At 31.5% G+C, this 17,386-nt stretch overlaps 3 protein-coding genes across 3 annotated transcripts; 1 reads left to right on the top strand and 2 right to left on the bottom strand.

Annotated features, from left to right (window-relative positions):
• Positions 1-3,496: 3,496 nt before the first annotated feature.
• Positions 3,497-8,738, top strand: LOC140815331 (SH3 domain-containing protein 3-like). The gene is made up of 10 exons (XM_073174457.1): positions 3,497-3,734; positions 3,851-3,973; positions 4,468-4,537; positions 4,650-4,795; positions 6,888-6,989; positions 7,106-7,303; positions 7,381-7,443; positions 7,517-7,606; positions 7,698-7,772; positions 8,330-8,738. Exons 1-10 carry the CDS (start codon positions 3,675-3,677, stop codon positions 8,447-8,449), a joined length of 1,047 nt encoding a protein of 348 aa, XP_073030558.1. The 5' UTR covers positions 3,497-3,674; the 3' UTR covers positions 8,450-8,738.
• Positions 8,739-8,830: 92 nt separating this feature from the next.
• LOC140815334 (bidirectional sugar transporter SWEET2a-like) lies at positions 8,831-10,949 on the bottom strand. The gene is made up of 6 exons (XM_073174462.1): positions 10,698-10,949; positions 10,081-10,117; positions 9,790-10,006; positions 9,562-9,720; positions 9,346-9,465; positions 8,831-9,142 (listed from the first exon to the last, which is right to left on the bottom strand). The coding sequence occupies exons 1-6, from the start codon at positions 10,756-10,758 to the stop codon at positions 9,029-9,031; spliced, it is 708 nt and encodes a 235-aa protein (XP_073030563.1). The 5' UTR covers positions 10,759-10,949; the 3' UTR covers positions 8,831-9,028.
• A 2,106-nt stretch (positions 10,950-13,055) lies between these two features.
• Positions 13,056-13,452, bottom strand: LOC140815713 (protein S40-1-like). Its single transcript, XM_073174775.1, has 2 exons — positions 13,302-13,452; positions 13,056-13,252 (listed from the first exon to the last, which is right to left on the bottom strand). The coding sequence occupies exons 1-2, from the start codon at positions 13,450-13,452 to the stop codon at positions 13,056-13,058; spliced, it is 348 nt and encodes a 115-aa protein (XP_073030876.1).
• Between the last annotated feature and the right edge of the window lie 3,934 nt (positions 13,453-17,386).

The following is a 17,386-nucleotide window of genomic DNA, read 5'->3' as shown; positions in this document are numbered from 1 at the left end:
AACAACAATTTATGACATTCTTTCAAAAAAATTGCAAAAACATAATATTATATAAAAGCTTTTATATTTTATTTAGTATAATAGAGAATAGTAAAATAAATTCTATAAAAGTAACACACAACTTAAATCGTAATCGAAATTAAATAGAATGATATAATCAATACATATACTTAAATGTAGTTTATAATTTCAAAAAATATCAAATTTAAATTTGAATTTTAAAAAATAATTTTCAAAAAATTCACATTTAACTACGTATTTATTTCCTATTTGTTTCAAATATTAATGTGGTATGTGAATACATTAATAATGGTATTTTTTATAACATAATATTTTTGAGAAAAAACTTTCCAGATATGAAAAAAAAACTTTGTTTATATATTTGCGTGTACGCGTGTAAACCATATAAAATAAAGAAAATATAAATATTACCCTTAAATCAAAAAATAAAATATATGGAAAAAATAATAAAATTTTGATAATGAAAAATACATTTTAAACTTGAATTTCTATAGTTTCTATATGCTAGTAGATCGTATCAACGAACTAATCAGAGTCTAAGAGCTAAATATATTTTTGAATGATTTAAAAATATTTTATGTTTTCAACTGAGTTCAGTTTCAATTTGAATAAGGAACATACAAAACACATAATTCATAGATTACATTTAAATTGATATAAAAATGAATTAAAATCAAATTTAAACTAATAAAGAAATTGATATAATCAATTCAAACAATAATTGAAGTTTATATTTTTAAATTTCTTCAATTCACATTTAAATTTTTTTAAAAAATATATATAATTCTTTATTACAAAAATATCAATAAAAATCGCATAAAATTAATTGTTTTCAATCATTTATTGCAGTTCACCTATTTCGAGATTAATAATATATATATATATTTTTTAGAATTATCATTTTTAAAATTAATTGTTTCAATCAAATTATATTCAGCACAACCTCGTTGGTACAAACCGTGGTGATAGAACCAAGATATTAAATCATGTGATGGAACATATGTCAAATATTTGAATGTTATTTTTTTTTTTCAAGATATTTAGATTTAAATTTGAAATTAAAAGTGAAATTTATATTTTCAAGAAATTCAATTTTAACTGAAATTTGAAAAAAAATTTTTGAAATGTTTTACGACAATTTTATTAATTTTCATACTTTAATTAATTACGTATTAATTATCAATACTCAAATATTTCAAATTGTGTTATCCAATATCAATAGAAATTTCAAAAAGAAACTTTGAAAAGAGAACTCATTAATGTTATTGAAAATTGTAATATTATTAAATATATTAAGAAATAATTTTTCTTTTTTTATTTCCTTATTTAGTAAAAATTTTGGCGAGAACTTACTTAATATAGTAACAACTCTGTTTTTATATATATATATAGGTTCTGCAATCTCTCAGAGAAAAATGATACTAATAATTTATAGAAAAAGTTACAGATGGAGGTGATGCATTACACATGTCCCATAATGCGTAAGGTGTCAGTATAAGGTCACACGGAAATATGGATTGATTGGCCCCTTCCCTTCGTCTCAATCCCACATTTATCTCATCGTGTCATCTCTAATTATAAAAATCTATTTTCATAATATTAAAGTAATATGATTTTTACACCAAATACAACATTCATCTCTAACACATTTAATTCAAATCTTAAATCAAAAAAATATTCTCCGAATTTTTTTTTTTGTTTTACATTTATATGATACTAATATTACACTTTTGTTTTATGTATTTTTTAAAATTTCAACATACACTTTTATTTTTATTTTTTTATTTTAATCATTCAAATATCAATTTAGTTCTTTTATAATTTGTTAAATTTTATTTTACTCAATCGATAATCAAAAAAAAAAAAATTTGTATGATTGAGGCATTCTATGACCACATTATGGCAGGTATCGACAATCGAACTTAAAAACACAAGGAGACAGCACCTCAGACACTGCCAAGTGTTCAGCCTGCTGGATTATAAGATTGAGTCATTCTATGACCACTTTCTTGTGTTTCAAATGTCTTTGGATCTGAAGTATCCTCGATAGGCTGAATCGTTGCTTCCTCTTCCTCCCTCTCCGATGCTGCATCTGTAAAAGCCACAAAGTAAACTTTCTGTTCAAAAGAGCTGATCTTTTCTTCCTATTTTTCATCAAGTACAGATTCAAGTGAACAACAATCCACTGATTTCTCAATAGGATAACTCGGGTCACCTGCCTCTCCAATTGTATCACTATGCAAGTCTTAGATGATGTTTCAGTCACCGCAGCTGCCTTCACAGAATCGTGAAATGGAGAAACATCAACATTTCTTGTATTCTTGATACCGTTAAGACTCACAATAGGAACTGCTGCTGCTGCCACCGCCTGAGCTATCGGATGAACCACCATCTTTGGACTTGTTCGATGGCTTATCGTACTCAATCCTGTCATCTTTTCTATCCGATTCACTAGGAATCTCGAATTCCCTTTTAATTTCACCAGCATCCTCATCCTCTTATCACTATGTTTGGCTCCTCACTGTCGTCAATTTTCAACACTTCCACTGAAGGAACAGTTGAACAGCTCTCTTCTTTCTCATTTTATTCTTCTTCCCCACCCATCTAGACCATTGGGTGCTTTATTCCAAACCCCGGCCGTTTAGATTTATTACTATAAGTTGTGTTTTATTTTTAGAAAAAAATATTTTGATGAATATTTTTTTTATTATTTAAATTATTGTAAAAATAAATAAAAATAAATCATTTGAAATTAATTCTAAAATTGACAACAAAAGAACTAAAGCGAATGAAAACCAAAGAACCAAACAAAATGAACTGAATTACAAATACAATAGACTATTTTCGTTTGTATCACATTAACTAATTTTTTGAGAATAATTAAGAAATAAGTTTTTTATTTTAAAAATATTATAAAATTAATATTATCGTTCAGTTATGTTCGTTTAAGTGAAATTTTGTCCTCCTCCAATGTTCTAATATTATTATTTTTTATTAATATTATAAAATCTTATAATTTTGTCATTTTATAATATTTTGTCTTCGTCAGCATTATTTGGTTTACAGAAAAAGCTAAACTGGGTAAATCAATTTACTAATAAATTACAAATTTTTATATTTTATTTTTAATACAAGATATATTTTAAAATTGTTTCCCTGAAAATTCAATTAACATGGACACAAATTGAAAACTTAAAAATATTATAAATTATTTATAAAAATATAATTAATTGATTCTATAATAAATTACTAAATAATTTTAAAATAAAAATATATTATTTTAAAACATATAATTTCTTAATTTATTATTTTATAAGAGAGTGTTGTGTAATAAGTTCTTTGATCAGCAAGTATTGGATAAAGTGCGGTCCAATCTCTTGCAAATGGGCTGGGCCTTTTGTTTCCTACGGTTAAAGATAAAATATCAAATAATCAATTTTACTCCATACTTTAAGTATATAGATAAAACCCAAATATTGGTAATTATTTTACTGAAATTGCTAGAGAGTAACTTCAACGAATTGAAGAGAGAGCTCTTTGGCGTCGAACTGAGATCTAACAAATGACAAGAGGCCTTGATTTGGATCAGAATTAGGTTTGTTGCTTCAAGAATTCGAGAAATTTTAAACGCGCAGCAGAAAAAGAGAGCGGGGATGGACGCTCTAAGGAAGCAAGCAAGCAAACTCAGAGATCAAGTCGCAAAACAGCAACAGGTGCTTGCTCTTTAGTTTTTTTTTTTCAATATGTGGTTAGATTTTATTTTATGGAAGTAATGATAATCAGTCATGAACTGCACAGTATATATTTTGATTTTTTGTTGGGATTGTAGGCTGTGATAAAGCAATTTGGTGGGAGCGGCTATGAGAGCTCGGAAATTATGGTTGTCGATGAGATTGAGTTGCAAATGCATCATCAGCTGGAGAAGCTTTACAGGTCTACTCGAGGTGGAAGGGTAATTGACTTCATTTTTTTTATTTTCATCTCTATGCTATTTATTTTGTTTTACCAGTATATGATTCCCTCTTCCACGCCCTTATTATTTTCTATACATTATATGCTGGGAAATCTTACAAATAAATATCTTGGGATATCACGTGTGATAATGTGGTTCTCTATGGAAACTTTTGTATTATGTTTCAATTTTTAATGTAAAATGAGGTGAGAAACTAAGTTTAATTATAAGTTCCGAGCAAATACTTATTATCTAATCATTTGTAAGTTTCTTCAAACTATGATATGTCCAAGTAATGGAGAAGACGTGCATTCTCATGCTGATTTGATATGTCTGGAGTGTGGATGTGTTGCCACTTGTCTGCACTCTGCAGTGGATTTACTCTGGAAGATTTTCACATTTCGACAATGGCACACCTAAATTTGTTTGTTATTAACCTTTCCTGTTATTCCTAAAGTGAACTATGAAATGTTTCATTTTAAAAAACAATTCAGGATTTTCAGAAAGATATTGTCAAAGCAGCTGAAGCATTCACGGCCATAGGGTATAAGCATATAGAAGCTGGTGAGTTTGTACGAAACCTGTTAATCATGAAAAGAATTGGATCAGTATATGACTTATCCAAGCCAACCATACACTATACTTGGATTAACGCTATTTCACTTACGGTAGTCAGGAACCAAGTTTTCTGAAGATTGTTCCAGGTATGGAATTGAGAATTCTAATGACGAGATTCTAGCCAAGACTGCATCCATTTATGGGGACACTCGTAAACATGTGGAAAAGGAGCAAGAAGACTTGAATAATTTGTTGTTTACTCAGGTTAGTTTGAGAGATTAGACTTCATCTATGACATGTGATAATCTATCAGTCTTGGTAGTTGAGTGCAAGTACTTTGTATGTTACCTGATGGCAATATGTTTTGTTATTTTTTTCTGATGTTTTGGCCATTCATCGTATCCATTTGGGGAGCACTTTCAATTTTTTTCCCATTTTGAATCGCTGTTTAAAGAAAGGTTTATGGTAAGGGAGCTGTAGAGGGTTGGGATCATGGTCGTGGTGGGGACATATCTATGTTTCTGTTTAGTGTTACAAATTTCGGTAATCGGGGACAGAGGCTAGTGTTGTAGAATGTAACAAAATTTAGCAGACAACTTGAAGGAGATTGAATTCTATTTTGAGCAATTGGGCATGATACTGCAATGCGAGTTACTAGTTTTGCTCTAAGATGATATTCTTGTTTTTATGAATGTTATATTACCATCTAAGGTACTGAATTGGTGATAAAATATTTTTCGGGGCACAAATTATCTTTACCCCTTTAATTGTATTGGATTTTAAATGAGCACCAATTGAATCAGAGCGCTGACCGACGATTTCGATTGGGAATAATCTAGCAAGCGGACTAGGTTAAGTTACAGTAAATGGATGATGAGTCCAAGTATCAATCACATAGAGACTAATATTTAATTACTAGAATTTTTATCACTTAACTTAAGTTAGACAAAATAAATGAAAAGATGATATATGGATTATTAATATAAACTATTAAATAAAATAATTGCAATTAAAAACGATGGATACAAAAATCTAGCAGGGATTCAAATTCAAATAAAGAAGTAACACACACAACGATACAAACTCTACTATGTTGACACGTGTTAAAATTCAATTAATTATTTAATTATTGGCAATCACGGTGAAATCCCCAATTTTAAACGATTCCTCGAGTTAATAAACTTTTTTAAGTCTAACAGTCCAGTTATTTCTAATAAAATTTAACTAAATCTAAATGCATTAAATCTTTGTGGAATTTTAGTTTTCTAATAAAACCGCACATTGAAACCGAATACTATTTCTAGTCAGTTTAACCATGTGTTGATAAAGTCTTTGTTCTATATTTAACCAATCATCTTTTGATTCGTGATTAATCAACAAACATGTAAATAGTTGATCATGCTATTAACAAAGAATATTAAACCAACATCAATCAATAATTAAAATCAAGAAAAATAATACATTGAAAATAAACCAAAGATCAGACAAAATATTGTTTGGCTCTATTGTGTTCTTAGCCTAAAGAAATTTATTCCATAAATTCAAAACAGAAGGGAAAAGTCATATTTAAGTTCATAGAAGAAAACAAAATAAAGAAGGAATATGAGGAATTCTCCATGATTTTTGGCGTGTGTTGAGGAAGTCCTCATGCTTCTGCCTTCTATCTTCCACCGTGTAAATGTCTTATGTGCAGTCTTTTGTTGTCCTCACTGTAGCCTTCTATTCATCCCTTCTGCACTTCCGTCTTCTTTTATCCTTCTCTGTTATTCACTTCATCCTTCTGTTTTCTCTTCTCCTCTCACATCTCTCTCTTCTCCTCCTCTGTTCTGCTATTTTCCTTCCCCTCCTTCACGTCTCTCTCCTCTGCCCGCGCCCTTCCACGCTGTTTTTTTCTTTTTCTCTTTTTGCGCCTCCCTCTTTCTTGCTCACATACACTGCTTTTTATATTTCTTCATGGGCCTAATTCTCCAACTCCTTGAAGCTCATGTCAATTTCAAAAATTGTAGATAAGATTGTAGAGATTTTATTTATCAAGATCTGTACAGATTTTCTTCCAAAACTTCAATATTCTCAAGATAATAAAATATAAAAATAATATATTTCATTTCTTTTGGTATTTTGTTTCCTTGAAGTTTTGTAAAATCATCTTATCTCTCAAATTAGGCTTTTTTTCCTATTTTATTCAAATCTACAAATATTATAAAATTAATTCAGATAATCACATAATTAGGGATAATAATTACAGATAAGCACAAATATTATAAAATAAAATCCTTTTAAATCTCTATAAGATTCGGGCTTATCAAGCGCTATCAAGGTTTGTATTGAGAATGATATGTGGTATCTCTTTTCTTAGGTCTTAGAACCATTAAGAACTATGATAACCAGTTCTCCTTTGGAAGATGCTCGTCACCTTGCTCAACGATACAGTAGAATGAGACAAGAAGCAGAAGCGCAGGTAATCAGAAGCTGTTTGCGTTCTGTTTATCAAATGTCAGGTTTACGTCTTTGAAAACTGTCAATCATAAGGTGGTTATGGTTCATATTTCATGTTACAAAAGCAACCGAATGCAGGCTGCTGAAGTTTCTAGAAGACAAGCACGGGTGAGGGAATCTCCTATTCCTGAAAATGTGATCAAGCTGCATACAGCAGAATCTAAAATGCAGGAACATAAAGCAAACATGGCTATACTTGGTAAAGAAGCAGCAACAGCATTGGCTGCTGTAGAATCACAGCAGCAGAGGCTTACATTTCAAAGATTTGTTGCAATGGTATTATCTCGAAAGTAGAATATTTGTATGAGATTCTTGACCAAGATCATACATTTAAGTGAGTTTTTCTTTTGTAGGTTGAAGGTGAAAGGACTTATCATGAAAGAGTTGCAACAATACTTGGTAATATTGAAGCCGAGGTGTGTATTTTCCACCTATTCTCTAGATTATGTATTATGTTACTGCTGATGTGATTTTATCTGTTTTTTATAGATGGTCTCCGAGAAACAAAGAAAGGAAGCTGCTCCACCTGTTGCTCCTCTCACTCGCACTTCAGAGAAAACCAAGTATTTTTTGGCTGAGGCATGTAAAAATTGGATTTATAAATGGAACGGAGATCTTATAACACACTACAGTTTATCTAATTGGCAGGTCGTTGCTCTTGTTTTTGCAGGCAATACATGCTTTTGATGCCTCATCAGAGAAGGAACTGAGCTTGGAGATTGGGGATTATGTTGTTGTTAGAAAGGTTTTTACCTTCTGTTTTAACATTTTCTGGTGTTTATATGTCTATGGGTGCCAGTGGACATACATATATGTTAGATATGAAGAAACGTGAGCTAATTGGTGTTGTTTTTACTATACATAGTTGCTTCATGATGAGAAGTAGAGAGTTTTTGAATACATGAAATTCCCACTTTTCTGAAATAGTTCAAAGTGATGTCTGTTGAGCTTTTGTCCAATCTCCCTTATAAACTTACTACATTCAATATCTTGCTAAACACTTGGCATGTTCAACAAAATCAATTTTTATTTCCATGAATATAAAAACATAGCTGCTGATGAAATTGTACACCAGTAACCAGTCATATGCATTTTTAACAAAAAGCCTTCACATCAGCGACAGAGACTTATGTTACTTGACAATGAATTTCGAATGAAACTTCAGCTTGAAACCTAATTCCCTGATCGGTCCATTAATTTTCTTGCCAATTATACGGAATTTAAGCTGGGCTTTATTGCTGATAAAGATTCTTTATGTTATATTTGTCCTCTTATTATATTTTACTTACCTCGTATTCTCAGGTGACCCCTTCTGGATGGTCAGAAGGAGAATGTCAGGGTCAAGCGGGATGGTTCCCAACTTCATATGTGGAGAAACGCCAGAGAATTCCCACAAATTATACCACATCTGAAGTTTATTAAAGAATGGCTTCTTCCTCGTTACCATCAGTTAAAATTTGCTTTCATACGGATATCCCTGATACCTCTGTAATAGTCTCTGCAAGTATGTTTTATCCGAGCGGGTTGACGTGGTTTTGAAATTGCCAAAATGATTATTTGGTTTATCTAAAGGGGATATTTTTCCTTATATTGCTTGGCTTATGGTACCTAAGAGTGTTTCTGATAGCATTGCGTGCTAGCTGTCTGAGTGCTGCGCACATATTTTAGCTCTTTTTCTTATTGATATATAGTCGTAAAATCATTACTCGCATCCTTGTTTGTAATTCAGTCACCTCATGTCCTTTATATTTGATGTCTTGCATAAAAGATTGTAAAAATATTTTCATATTTTGAAATTCATAATTTAAAACACATTTTTAATTATAAATTCGAATATTTTCAAATCATATTACAGTAACTATATAAGAATTATTACAGACAAAACCTTTTCCCTTTGGCAAAACATTGAATTGTACGAAGTACAACGCAATTTGTAGGAGACAAGAAACAACCAACGCAAACTCGGCTCAAAAGTGCATTTCAAAATTTTCTGCACTCAACTCAAGCATACGACTCCAGCAACAGCCGTCTCGATGCTTCCTCTGAAATTTTACTGTAATGGAAGTACAGAACTAATTGGATAATCCCAAGAATCGTTCCTATCCCGTTTGGAACCTGATTTTGTCAACCAATCAAAGAAACAAGAAAAAGAAAATTAGAGTTGACAGAATTTAAATGTAGTATTGACGATGTTAAGTTGTATCCTCAACTAGAATCTTGGGACTGTCGAATTTTTTACTTCGCAATATGACAGTAGCCCAGGATTTCATTTTTAAAAAACAAGGTGGTGAGAAAATAGGTTCATAGACACAACTTACAGAAACAAAAGAGTCGTGCTTCAGCAACCCATAGGCAAAGAAAGCACCACTCATCAAGAAAGTCGCAAGTGAAAGATAGAAGGGCATGTATTCCACACTCTTCGTCCTAACCACCAGATTCTGTAGTAAAAATATTTTAAATTAACAAGTTACCACATGGAACAGAAACACAATACAATCAAATACTTGATAAATTTGGGTGTATGGTGAACTCACGATCACGAAGAGTGGAGAGGCAAACATAGAAATGAGAGAGAAAACGGAAAGATATCCAACAAAAAGTTGTCGGTTAGGCTGTTGAAAAACATGTAAGCTCAGGAAAACAATGATCCCAAAGGCAGAAAAAACTGCCAGCAACAATCCCAGCATCTTTATCTGCAGATCACAATTCCATTTAGGTCGCAATAAGAGTTCATACCGTATGTTAAGATATTAAAATTTGACCTTTCTGCCTTTGTCTGCATATCGAATGAAGATGGCAATGTAAACCAACTGAAAAGCAGCTCCGACCGAGTTGACAGTGGCAATCAATATTATCCCGGAAGAGACGATGGGCACGCCATACCAAAGGCATGTTAAGCAGTTTAAGAGGGCATATATGTAAGGCAACCCAGAAAACTGTTCTGTTGATTCGTTTCTGATAATTCTTCTAAATGTTGGACTGGGAAAGGAGAAAAACACGCTTATTAATCAAGAAATCAAATAACTCGCTAAAAGTATGATGCACTTAGTTACATTGGTGACACAAACAGCACAAAAGCTAGGAGGTTCCCTGCAAAGAAAAAAAGCAAACTTTTGGCTGTTAAAGCAGTGAATGGCCAATCGATCTTTATAAGTAACTGCTATTTTCATTGCACTACAGCTCAATATGTGTTTTCTCATGACATCAAAAGCTTTTGCAAAGCATCCAGAAGTCAAATTGTTGTGAATGTCAAATAAATCTTGAAATTTCTTCATTTACAAATTTTTTTTGTCAAATGAAGTGTATTAGTTATCAAAACCTTTCCCCCTTTCGAACAATGAGAGTAAAAGAATTTTGATATAGCTCAGTTTCGAATCAAAGAACCGAGCTTTGCAAATTGCAACGAGTGACGATTAAAACATATTTTGGATAGAGTTTCCCATTAATTCTCAGAGACTAACATTAAAAAAACGAAAAATCAACAATATTCCTCCTGAGAACTGAGAGCTTAACACAGGAATCAACCCTTCAAGTCAAAACTCAAATGCTAATCAGAGCTAAAGCCAGGAGCAGAAGACCATGTACTTGCAACCACCCGCAAACAAGAAAACCCACAAACAAAAGCACTCATACACGCACACTTCGAAGGATTGGGATCGAACATAGTAACCTGCAACACCAGCTGCTTCACTGAAAACTGTATAAATAGAGAACACTCCGTCTTCAGACATGAGTCAAATCAAGAAAGAACCTCAGCAGGAACGCAGATACAAGAATTCTATTAAAGGAGCTGTATTTTTCGATGTTTGTTGTTCGCTTTTGGCACGAGTCCTTTCATTTTGGATTCAACACACGGCCGTCTTTGAAGTCCATAAATATAATATGGACATTAACGGTGATACAGGTTGGATCGTGTGTGCTGAATTTATCGAGTTTTGTATATTCAAATGTTCTAACACATCTTTTATCGCGACTCTTGTTGTCTGGTGAGTGGCAACAAGTAATTTTGTTTAAAAGATTTGGTGAAGGAAATTGCGAATAATTAAATTTTATAGTTGAAAGCAAAAATTAAATTCCATGCTCGTCATTATATTATTATTATTAGACCCAACCACATAATATTCCATGTTATATGCGCATCATCCAATTTGTTTAATTAAATTTATTAGTAAGACAATCCATGATGATTTCCTTACTTTGATCATATTTATTTATGAATATGGTATTAATAACCTCTTTCAGAATGCAATATTAGACCGCCTAGAATTATGTAGCTATCATAATAATTTTTTTTTTTTTTTGTGAGATAGATAATTGTAAAAATAAATGAGCTGTGTCATATATAAATTGTAGTTTGAAGAGTCAAAATTAAAAACTTTGAATTAACACAGGAAATTCATATGAGATTGTCTCGCATATCAATTTTGTGAGACATATCTCAAACCCGACTCAACATATGAAAAATGCATTATTTTTAGATCAAAATTATTAATTTTCATAGTAGGTATGGACTGAGTTGATCCGATCGAATTATCAGTTTAAATTGAATGGACTAGTATGGATAGAATAATTTATTTAAATTCGAAAGTGCTAATTAAAATTAATAGAGATGAGCGTATGTATGTAGGTATATCTTATTAATGGGCCAGGATAAGCCCAAGAATCTGGTTTCCTTTCTGGGCCATTTGAAGGCCCATAAAGAGGCATTTGAGAATGAAACGCTCCTTACGAACTCCTATGCACGTGAGTACGTTTACAGTATTTGTATTTCATGTCGATGGCTGCATGGTGACACTTTCATCACATTATAAGAACGATGACGTTTTTCACATTAATATTTTGATGAGAAGCCATGCTTTAGTGGATGTCATTGTATGAAGATTTATGTGTCCGAGTTATAGCCATTCCATCTTCTTGTCATTCCAAGAATTTTCCTTCACTTTTTCAATGATTTATTCGTGTTAATTGCAAAATCAATGAGGCTTAGAACTAGTAGTCAAATCAAGGATTTTAGTAACTTAGATTTTCCATATCTTCCATAAAGAAATTATAATTTGCGTACGTGACATACCCGTAAAATTCAGAGCAAACAACTACCAAATCTGAATATTCGTTTTCATATATTGCTTTTTGTGGTAATATTGCCTATATTTTAATAATTTACTGCATAACAAGTCAATTTTTGTTTAAAAAAAATTGTTATACAGCTGGTTGGCCTCCAGTAATTATATATACTTGAATTAGTGCATGAAACTTTTGTCCCATAATCTACTTAGCTTGTTGAAATTATATATATATATATATATATATATATATATATATATATATATATATATATATATATATAATCACACATGCGCGAACGAAAAGTAATACCATTAATAAAACTAATTCATCAGGTCTTTAGCAATTGCTAGTACAGAAAATGAAAGAGGAAAAGTTTCATCCGTCCAAACAAAACTAGACAAATTTGACAAAGCTACACGAGCCAAGCTATATATGTGCGATCACATTGGCCGTTGGTCGCATATGATTTATGGAAATAAGTTGTGATGATGATAATTATGACGTTTGTGAGCTTATAATGGAAGCATAACTAATCGATTAAGTATGTGAGATAATCTTATAAATTTTTATCTCTGAATCACGTTTATGTTTACAACAAAAAATGATAATCTTTAAATAAAATATTCGTTTCACAAAATTGAAATGTGAAACCGTAGCGTATAAGTATTTGTGTAACTATTTTAGATATATCCTCGATATAGTCAAAAATATATTATGCTATTTTATTTATCATATAAATGTCAAACGTTAAATGAAGCGTGTCAAAGAAATTTCTAAAACACAAACGTCGGAGCTCGAAAATTTAGAATTATTGCTTGCTCGATCGTTCAATATCAGTTCATTGTTCTGCAGGTATATAATCTTAATTTACAATTATGAAATCTTATAGGGAAAAAAATAAAAGAAAATTAATAATGTATATATGAAATATATATTGATTCCCGAATCTAAGTTTGGGATTTCAGGTTTCAAGAAATCCAGTCTTCCTCAGAATCGAATTCCGAACCTCACTCAAATCCCTTCCCTTCAGCGTCCTCCCGTTACCAGTACAGACGGAAAACGACATCATCTTCCCGGCCACGCGCCGCCCTATGATGATGTGTGGCGGCACCATTTCGCCGTCATCACCGTCCACCGTGTAACCGAACCAAGCATTCCCTGGAATGTTAACCGGTACCGAGCCATTCTTCTCACTCGTCAACTTCACCTTTTTCCTCTTTCCTTTGCTGCAGTTGACCTGATTCTACAGAACTGAAATATGCAGATGCAGGAATACATTCTTCAGCAACATCAACGCCTTGTTTATCGACAAGATTTTCTTGAAATATAACTTCAAATTCCTGAAACTCTTCTGCCATCAAAACTTCGTACAACGATCGACAGAAGGGTTGAATAAATGGAAAAGGGTGGGAAACGGGAGTTTATAAGAAATGGAAAAGTTTTGGGGAAGGAATGAACGAATGTAAAATCGTAGTGAGTACACTTCCAGCTTAATAGTTTGGATTATATATAAATATATATATTGTCACTGTGGAAGGCGTTGAGTGCGGCCCCCGCTATCCTGTTCTTTCGAAAAGGGTTTTTTTTTTTTTTAAAAAAGAAAGTTTTTATTACAATAAAAATATATATTATTTATGATTCCTAAATAATCGGTTATGAACCAAACACAACGCTTGTACGTTCCTTGTCATTCACGGCTTCTGTTGAGACTTCATCTTTCTCTGTTTCTTTTTTTGACAAATTTTTGTCGAGACGTGTGTGTATCCAAATGGCTGGTTTAGAAAATTATGCTGTCTTCACCTAAAATATTTTAGGGCTACTTTTTATTAAGCCTCCATAGTTTTACCAAATACTGATCACTCTAGTCTAAACAATAATATTCAATGTATGTTCATTAATCTCTTTATATTATATATAATCAATAAGTATAAATTGTAGATTTGAACATTAACTGATCAACTTATATACTCTACGTCTTTTCTTTTCTTTTCTTTTCTTTTTTGAGAAAATATATTTACACAAGACAATTTAAAAAAATTATATTTCCGAAACACCTTCGAATTGAATATCTTGGCATTTTCACACCTCTGTTTCCACAAAAAGTTTCCTAGTATTTATCTCAATTGGCCATGTACGGTATATATATTGTTTATGTGTCATGTATCTGATCGAATCTTCACGAGCTGTCGTAATTAACTTAATTTGTCTTCATATTTCCTTCGTATTTTACACTCAAAACACTGTCGATGATTAATAAATTTACGTGCCTAAAAAAGTTTGTATTGACTTGCTTGTGCTTGCGTACAAGTCTCTCTTTTTATTACTTATTTCTATCAAATTTGAAAGCATTTAATTGTGGTTAATATGTATCAGCAACCAAACTAAAAAATGTGAACTAATTAAACGTACACTTGGTAAATTACTATCATTAATTAAATTTCGACTTAGCCTTTTATTTATTTTGGCAATTACTGAATTTGCAAGTGAATAGTCTAAAGCTACAAGTGGGTATATATCCACTGAGTTTGAAAACGAAAAAAACGTATATTTCTTAATTATTGGTGTGTGGGGACCTACTACATTTGAAATTCGATTTAAATAAATTCATGTGGACTTGCTTTGTTGATAAGACATTTTCTACGATTTAGTGTGTATTTAATTAGGTGGTGGTGGATAGATATCATATGCTTGTATTTACGACGATTACATGATATTCCTACAAATACGCAAAAATACAACTTTTTTTCCTTTTACGTGTGTTGTGTGTAGAAATTTAATAATTGTAAAAGTACTATAGTGTTAGTGGTTGGAGGCAAACCCCATAAAATAATGAAATTAATTTAACTAATATGGAGTTATAGCATTTTTTAGTTTTTTTAAGAGCATTTTAACCATGATATATTTTATTATTTCAAAATCTTATTTCTATTTAGGAGAAAAAATTATCATTTATTTTTGCTTCTTCATGATTTTGGTTTACTATTTTGTCAATTTTCGATTTTAGTTCGCTTTTTTTTTTCTTTGCGATTTTGGTTTTTTTCTTACATGACGCTGACGTAAAACTAATGCAATATTGATGATGCGATATCACATCAACACTCTGATAAAAAAATACTAAATTTCCAAAAAAAAAAAAGATAAGTGACTAAAAATGAAAATACAAATTTTCATTTATCCCATCGGATTACAAATGTTTACATCTTTTCGGATTCATTACAAGCATTTCAAGTAGTAATCAATAATGTAATATATTTTAGTTTGGATGGAGTTTTGATTAACGACCGTTGGAGCTTTAATTATTGGATCATCATCCCAAATTCATTTCCATAAATCATATGCGACCAACGGCCAATGTGATTGCACATATATAGCTTGGCTCGTGTAGCTTTGTCAAATTTGTCTAGTTTTGTTTGGACGGATGGAACTTTTCCTCTTTCATTGTCTGTACTAGCAATTGCCAGAGACCCGATGAATTAGTTTATCAATGGTATTTCATTAAAAAAAACAAGCTAACAAGCATGTATAGGTCTGAAGAAACGGTGTCAACTTCGTTAGGGACACGTGTCTCGTGTGCATGAAACGTGCGGCGTTAGACGACAAGAAACAAAAATTCGAATACAAATTAATAATAATAATAATAATTCTTTGACATTCTGGTGATATAAAAATTTATTAAATTGTGTAAAAAAATGGAAGTAGGATTTTCGGTACGTAAGAGAACACGATAAATGATGTAAATAAACGATTTAATTTTTTTATGGAAATATTTTGAATCTTTGAGGGAAAAAGTATTTATAATCTTTAAATATTTTGAATGAAATGCAACTGGGAAAAAAAATATAGTTCTACTTGTTCGACCAGCTGGAAGGCTGGAACGGAGTTTGATCAGGTAAAACAAATCGCAACCAGGCAGGAAGCTTGGAGCTGTCGTATGGCTGATGATTAGATACCAGCCGTAGAATTGAAGGGATCGGCACGGGCTTTCATTGCAACAACGTTTCTGCCGCCGCGCGTTGTTTAATAACTTTTTTCCTTTTTTAAACAAAAATATCAATATATTGCGTTTTAAAACGTTCATTTTTTTACAAAAAATAAAATGTATATATTACTTAATTACATAAACCAATCAGTTTTTACATCATCACGTAATCAAATATGAAGGCGATCTTTCCAATTAAAATCACAGATTAGCTATATTAATGTAATAACACGATGAGCCACATTATTAATTCGTTTATAGCTAGCTGATACCAAAGACGTATATGAAGAATAAATCTAAGATGACATATTTAAACGTTTTTACAGGAAACAAGAAATACGATTTTGTATTGTAATTAATTAGCATTCTTGGACTAGAGTACAATTCGAGATGAGAAGGATTGATACGCGACTTGACGTGAATTTTTGTTTTTTTTGAAGAAAATGACATCCAATAAAGTCTTACGCAAGGATCATTTTCAATAACGACACTAGCCTGCCTCGTCTAATTCTTAATTTTATAATCTGAGTGATAATTTTTATTTTGTCTTAAAATATTAGTTAATGTTTTAACTGCATGATGAATGGTTTTTTCAGCCAAAGTACTTACGCTGATTTGAATTCTATGAATTAATAGATTACATTAATTCTCGTTAAAAATCCAATGCGTTGAATCAATCAAAAAAGTTTGAGGGAGAAAGGAGACTGGCAGATATTAATAAACATATCCAATCAATTAAATGTTTGGTTGTAATATTTAATTTTGTGTTCGGATTATTTATCTCACGTCTATCAATCAAAATTTGGATGATCGATAAATTTAGTTTATATATATGATTTTTAATAAAAACTAGTTCCTATCAAATAGAAATGTTTCATTTGAATCTTGGACATCGTGGCCAAGATTTGTGAAGTTCCATTATATGTTTATAATTCGTTGGTGCACTACAGTTATAAAAGTGATATTCAGGGTCTATTGAAAGTGAATTAATGGAACTATATATGTAAATAGCAATTATTTATTGAAGACAAATGCCTATTTATTCAGTGTGATCCTTTTCCAGTATCATGACCATTTAAAATGGTTCATTATTTATTTTATTGGATATATATAGTGACACCATTATAGGAGTCGCCACCAAGTGAATCCCGTCACTCCAACTCATGTGCCAACCGTATGATTAGCTATATATAGTCGCAGGCGTTGCTAGACTGAACCACGTACTGCCGGGATATATATACTTAAGGTTGGACTTGGATCCCCTGCATCTCTAATGATCACCATCTGCTAATGAAGTTCCATTAGGGGAGGGG

The sequence above is a fragment of the Primulina eburnea genome, chromosome 15, assembly GCF_022965805.1.
Source record: "Primulina eburnea isolate SZY01 chromosome 15, ASM2296580v1, whole genome shotgun sequence".
In the NCBI taxonomy this organism is placed as follows: Eukaryota; Viridiplantae; Streptophyta; class Magnoliopsida; order Lamiales; family Gesneriaceae; genus Primulina; species Primulina eburnea.
The sequence above is the reverse complement of the archived record's forward strand: the minus strand, read 5'-3'. Positions and strand labels throughout refer to the sequence as shown.

Bases quoted from the DNA above. Each gene is read 5' to 3' on its own strand.
- LOC140815331 (XM_073174457.1), top strand. From the start codon at position 3,675: ATGGACGCTCTAAGGAAGCAAGCAAGCAAACTCAGAGATCAAGTCGCA. The intron at 4,538-4,649 runs GTGAGTTTGTAC...TACGGTAGTCAG, and splicing joins GTATAAGCATATAGAAGCTG to GAACCAAGTTTTCTGAAGAT. The intron at 7,444-7,516 runs GTGTGTATTTTC...TGTTTTTTATAG, and splicing joins TTGGTAATATTGAAGCCGAG to ATGGTCTCCGAGAAACAAAG.
- LOC140815334 (XM_073174462.1), bottom strand. From the start codon at position 10,758: ATGTCTGAAGACGGAGTGTTCTCTATTTATACAGTTTTCAGTGAAGCA. The intron at 9,721-9,789 runs GTCAAATTTTAA...TGTGATCTGCAG, and splicing joins ATGCAGACAAAGGCAGAAAG to ATAAAGATGCTGGGATTGTT. The intron at 9,466-9,561 runs GTGAGTTCACCA...TTTTTACTACAG, and splicing joins CCTCTCCACTCTTCGTGATC to AATCTGGTGGTTAGGACGAA.
- LOC140815713 (XM_073174775.1), bottom strand. From the start codon at position 13,452: ATGGCAGAAGAGTTTCAGGAATTTGAAGTTATATTTCAAGAAAATCTT. The intron at 13,253-13,301 runs GTGAAGTTGACG...TTAACATTCCAG, and splicing joins GCAAAGGAAAGAGGAAAAAG to GGAATGCTTGGTTCGGTTAC.